The 6,101-nt window shown below is 41.8% G+C and overlaps 1 protein-coding gene across 7 annotated transcripts in view; it reads right to left on the bottom strand.

Annotated features, from left to right (window-relative positions):
* The window catches only part of arhgap21b (Rho GTPase activating protein 21b), an 87,359-nt gene that overhangs the window by 56,054 nt on the left and 25,204 nt on the right, over positions 1-6,101 (bottom strand). For all 7 annotated transcript variants that reach the window (XM_017703441.2, XM_017703444.2, XM_017703442.2 and 4 more), the window contains exon 3: positions 1,707-1,880. In XM_017703441.2, coding sequence (XP_017558930.1) covers positions 1,707-1,880 — 174 coding nt within the window. The remainder of the gene's footprint in view (positions 1-1,706; positions 1,881-6,101) is intronic.

Genomic DNA, 6,101 nt, shown 5'->3' with positions numbered 1-6,101 from the left:
TAAGGCTGGGACAAGAATCAATAAATCAAAGCATATTTATCTAGTAATATTTACACACTCATCATTTAAAACCACAGCCATGTTCCATATATATTTAGGACAGGAGGCATGTGTGAGGGAAAGGCATGTTTACATGCAAAGATTTTTGCCAATCGAATTAAATTAATTCCGATTTTAGATCAACACTGAGGTGTTTACACTCACACACTGCTTAACAAACTGATGGAAAACCTCTGTTTACATGCGCACTACAAGTAATCAGATCCAACATTACACGCATACACAGAATATCACTTAGTGTAGACGTTACCATGACAACCAGCATCACGTGAGTCCAGTCAGTGTGAGATGAGCAGCAGTGAGCAGTGATTGTGTTTTTAACTGCTTTAAAATGACGTCAGACTCAGGAAAACGTCCTTCACACGTCCTTATTAAAGAAGGCCGAGAGGAAGACGTCGTGATCTGAGACACATAAGCTGGACGTCCGTCACACCGCCGTCTTTTAAAGATCAGAGCATGAACTTCGTCTCCTCTGCAGACCAGTTTCTGCTCCGCCGTGTTGAACGGTATGAACTCTCACTGTGATGCGACGCACATGCAGAACGGACTGAAACTTTCCGATAGGGAATGTAATCGGATACATGCGTTTACACGGATATTATTCTTCTATTTAACTGATTATTTACAGGATTACCCACCTCGCTCAGTCGGATAGAAATTGTATTCGGGAATGGCTTCAATCGGACTAGTCTACGGCAAATGGTGTGTATATGTACGTATTCTATTCTGACGGAGCTATTAGTCGGATTATTAGCGAATTATCGGGTTGCATGTAAACATGGCTAATGATGCCACTAATGTGATAATGATGCAGCAATAAACGAAATAAAAACACATCATAGACCTGACTGTAAAACACTCTTGCGTACAATTTTACTTATTCTAAATTTTACCTACTATCATTAATTACCAATAGACTGTTAAGAGGTCTTTAACGACTGTTAAAACAGATCGTGGTACGAGAAATAATCCGCAGCGTCGCCGCATGACGCAGCAAAACACCTTTGGAGCGACACTGAAGCCAATTACATGCTTGACAAAATGAAGGATCTGAATATTCTTCGTCTTCTAGATTCGTCATCTACTTTTCAGAAAAAGTGCAATCATTAAAAAAAAAAAACAGCAGCATGAAGTTTGAGTTTTACTTTACATTTACGTCGCGTCTTCTGCGAATTTATCGGCTGATTACTGTCTGACTCATGTAGACCTGGAGTTTCCCCCTTTTTTGAATAATCAGTCTAATATGAATTAAGCTCTGTGGAAAACAAATGGGGGTGACCATTTCTTTATATATATATTATTTTGATTTTTATATATCCTGTTTGAGTTAAGGAGTTTGCTGTATTCTTGTTTTCCTTAATTCTCAGGTTTCAAGGTGTGTGTGATTTGTTTACTTTGGCATATGCTGGTACCCCAAAAAATGGACAAATAGCCTAGTCAAAACCCTCAAATTGAGACTTTTACACATACCTAAGCAAAGCTATATTAGCTATACTGGGCCTTAATAACATTAAGTGTTGTGGTCTAGTGGCGGTCCTGGAGAAGGAGAGCAAGTTCACTCTAGCATTCACGTTGAGGTCCGTCCCAAACAGGCCAGAACCTTCAAAAATAACATGCAGCCGTGATGAGACTCCCATAAGACAAACCTTGAAAGTAGAATGTATGGCAGACTCTGGCGGGTAGACGATGAAGTGGCGCAGAGTGAAGCCAAAACCCATCGAGGTTCGGCGAAGACGCAGTGTTTTCGGCCCCGGCCAGGAGAAGGGCTCCTCCTCCAGCTGGAACAGCGCAGCTGCAGACTTGTTCTGATCCGCCACATCCTACGAGAAGAGAGGAACCAGGAGTGATCAATAAACAGACAAGCCGGAGATAAGGATGTGATGGTTCACCGGAGTGATGGTAAATATCCGAGTTGACAAAACAGAGCAGCTACATCCTCCATTAAAACAAACATCTCCTGCAGCGTGAAACACAGGCTATTTGTAAACGTCTGGAAAGCAAGAATGAAACAGACGCCACATAGAAAACGTACCAGACAGGCAGTGCAATGATGCTCATAAATGATTTTAGTAGACGTTTTCAGCTACTGAAGAAAGCGCCTGATGAACTGTGCACTGCTAAACGTCTGCACATTCAAATAATATGATACAGCCTGGTGATGCGGGAAAATTAGGAAAAATAGACCAGAAGTTGGCATTTAGATTTGAACATCTGCTGACGCCAGTATGTCAGTTTAGATTATGTACCAAAAAGTTAAGCTTTATTTTTTTAAAAATGATGTAAACTGTCACAACAAGTCCAATGTGGTTTGTAAAACTGTCAGAAACAGTCCAAATTACACGTAATGCATTGTCATCTGTTGACAACACATCCATTATCCCTGCAGTACACAGGTTAGTAGTAGCTACAACTATAAAACGGCACAGAAATAAAGTACTGAGCAAAGGGAAAGATGCCATGTTTGGTTGTAAAGAAGTAAATAAGGCCATTCAGAGTTGTCGGATATGAAGCGGCTCATTGTAAAGAAGCTTACTGACCCAGATTTCTGTACAGTGGTGGTGATAGGAACCAGGGGTCGTCATGACTACAACACAGACATTTTATTTACCATCCAGAACCACCAGTGAACCTACACGGGTCTTCTGAGCTTTATAGGGAATGTCGATGATGGTAAAATAGTGGTAAATCTCAACAAAATGATTAGCTATTATAACAGGTATTTCTCATCTTTCTTACTGTAATTGGCCCAAATCTGCAGCGTAGATACCTTAAATACAGTACACCATTAAATCAAGGTACTTTAATTAAAGCCATGACGTTTCATCCCACATGCAACACCCTCAGATATACACTTACTTATTACGAATCACACTTTTTATATATTTTATAAGTTATACCTGATGAGGGCTTTGCATGTGGGCTGAGATGTCAAGGATTTAATCAAATAAAGTGTCTACTTTTGTTATGATGCTGAGTGTTTGATGTTCACCTAAAAGGTGTTTGATTTTCGCTCGTGCCTTTCCTATATTTGGCTAAGCCTTTTCGTTTCCTTTCTATCTTGAGACCCCCCAACACATCCAGAAACGAGGACCAGGACATGATTCATCAAAATAACACACTGTCATATTGTCCACTTGTAATATGGCCTAAACATTTATATTTATAGAAGTTTTCAGCCTCCCACTGGATTTCTGACATCACATTTCCAGGGTGACTCAGGAGTGGTCACTCAGCCACGCCGTTCTATAGACAGAGTATTTATAGCCTCACACCTCCGCACTATTCACACCCTTCCCTTTACGGACAAACCTCCACCACAGCACAGATGTGAGAACCCCTCCCTGCAGAGAGAAGTGCTGATCACCACATTAAACACCCCCCATATCTCAAACTTCCTCTAGTCATCTGTCGACATCAGGGCTACCACAATTACCTTAACATTCAAAAACAAACACATAATTCAAACTTATTTTCTCAGGGAACTGACAACGATTAGCTGGTGATTTGCATGATGATGCATGTTAATAAGCCAAGAAATAAGCCTGCTGGACATTTTTTGCCTCATTTTTGCTTTGATATTTTCAAAATTAAGTACTAATGTCCTGCAATGAACGTATTTTGGTTCGTTTAAGAGCTACACATGGTTAGTTGATGCCTTTTTTGGTTCGTCTAGCCTTTGTAAGCATCTCACTTCTGTATTAACCATCAAAATAATCAGTAGATTACATGGTAGAATATTGGGGGCCAATATCTTGTCTGCAAATTGGCACTTTAACTGCACCATGGCAGTAGACGTTCATCAATACTATGAAATCAGTGTGAAGTGGGAAAAACTACGTCCACATCCGACACCCAATCTGTGTCTGAATACAAACCTGAAGCAAGTTTCCAAATCATAGCTAAAACATGAGCTTTTATTACTTCATTCATCATATTAAACTTTATTCCCAAGGGACTATTGACGTTTAACAAGGCAACAGAACATCAGAAGCTGGTTGTGAAGGCAAGTATGAAATTCACCAGGTTAAACCTGATAAAATAAACAATCATCTTGAGTGTTAACAACACAAACTTTCACTACTTTAATCCAAACTGAACAAGTTCTGTGGCATTCTCTCTCTCATCAAAGTAAACTTGGTTGCCGAACATGAAGATCAGGTGCACAAAAAAAAATTCGTGAAAGAGCTGCCTGGCAGGTCGAAGGCCTCGTCTTTAAGTTCCAACGCAAACAAACACTCGCGGCTAAAAGTTCAAACGTATCACCGCATTGAGGCAGAACATCTGCCATGAAAGTCAGAGAAGGAGGGCTTGCAAACCCTTTCATGACTTATTGATGAGGTCACTATTGGCAGGAAACGTGGGGAAGAGAAAATGCCCTAGGCTCTATCTGATGTTACATGCTATGGAGCATACTTCACTCAGACTGTTCAACTGAACCCAGCGCACGGGTTTGCTCACAGATCCCGGCGTATAGGCGCTTAAGCTGTTTAGGCATGAATTTAAAGAAGATAATGAGTTTATTTCTCAGTTTATTAGAATGAGAAACTTCACAGCATCTTAATTTTGAAACACCATCAATGGTTTACCTTATTACAGTTACACCTCCCAACTCTACTGTACATTTACACACACCAGCCACTTTATTAAGTGTTCAGTTGCTTGTGAACACAGAGCTAATCAGCCAATCACACGGCCGCAGCTCACTGCATTTAGGCGTGTAGAGGTGGTCAAGACGACTTGCTGAAGTGCAGACCGAGCATCAGAACGGGGAAGAAAGGGGATTTAAGGGGCTTTGAACGTGGCGTGGTTGTTGGTGCCAGACGGGCTGGTCTGAGTATTTCAGAAACTGCTGATCTGCTGGGATTTTCACGCACAACCATCTCTAGGGTTTACAGAGAACGGTCCGAAAAAGAGGAAATATCCAGTGAGCGGTCAGTTGTGTGGACGAAAATGCCTTGTTGATGTGAGAGGTCAGAGGAGAATGGGCAGACTGGTTCCAGATGATAGAAAGACAACAGGAACTCAAATAACCAACCAGAATCTCTGAGGAACGTTTCCAACACCTTGGTGAAAGTCTGACAAGAAGAATTAAGGCAGTTCTGGAGGCAAAAGGGGGTCCAACCTTTTACTAGCAAGCTTTTACTAATCACAAACTGTACAGGGTGAGTCAAAAGATTAATCCGATTTTAAAGTGCCATCATTTTTTCAACCATGAGGCGCTGAGGAACCAATCACACTCCAACTGTAAGAGGGGGTCATAAGAGTTTCTGACTGGCTCCTTCAGTCTGAGAGGAGCTGAGACCCCTGAGCAGAACGTTCTGCGTTCTCCACGTCAATCAGAGTGAATCCCTCAGAACTGTGCTGTGTGATTCTCATCAGCAGCGAAGCTCCAGCAGCTCAGAGCGTTCGGCGCTGGTTCCACAGCACTGGATGATCTCGAAATCCCACTGAAAGAGCCGTGAGAGCAGCGACGCCCAGACGTGGGACAGGTCCGATTCTGATGTGTGCAGCCCAGTGCGGCAGAAAGCTGAAAGGCCGCGAGAGGTCATTCGCCAGGTTTGCCCTGACCTGCGAACCTGCTGTTACCAAAGGTGCTCTGAGTATTAAACTGGAAGGACAACCTTCGTTATGCAGTTGGCCCACATTTTAAAACGAGTCCAAAACGTTTATGGTTTCATACGACACGCATACAGACCTGGATAACGAAAGACCCTTCTTGCAGCACCCTCACCGCACTAGGGACGCACCGATATGGGAATTCTGGGCCGGGACTGATATCCAATATTTTTCATGCACAAATCTGTAAGTGTTGATAAATAAAATGCAGGAACGCTGACTAGATTAGCATTACGGAGAAACGCAAGATTTATTTCTGTTAAGTCACAGACGCAGCAAAATTAATGAAATATAGATATTTAACGCCAATAGATCAGCGTCACCTACACATTCTGCCTTACTAGAGAACAATAAACACATCATACCAGCCTGAATTAGTCAAATCTTAATTAATCGCATTAAAAAAAAAAAACCTATGCACTTTT

Source organism: Pygocentrus nattereri, chromosome 2 (assembly GCF_015220715.1).
Source record: "Pygocentrus nattereri isolate fPygNat1 chromosome 2, fPygNat1.pri, whole genome shotgun sequence".
Lineage (NCBI taxonomy): Eukaryota > Metazoa > Chordata > Actinopteri > Characiformes > Serrasalmidae > Pygocentrus > Pygocentrus nattereri.
This window is presented reverse-complemented; position numbering and strand designations above follow the sequence as displayed.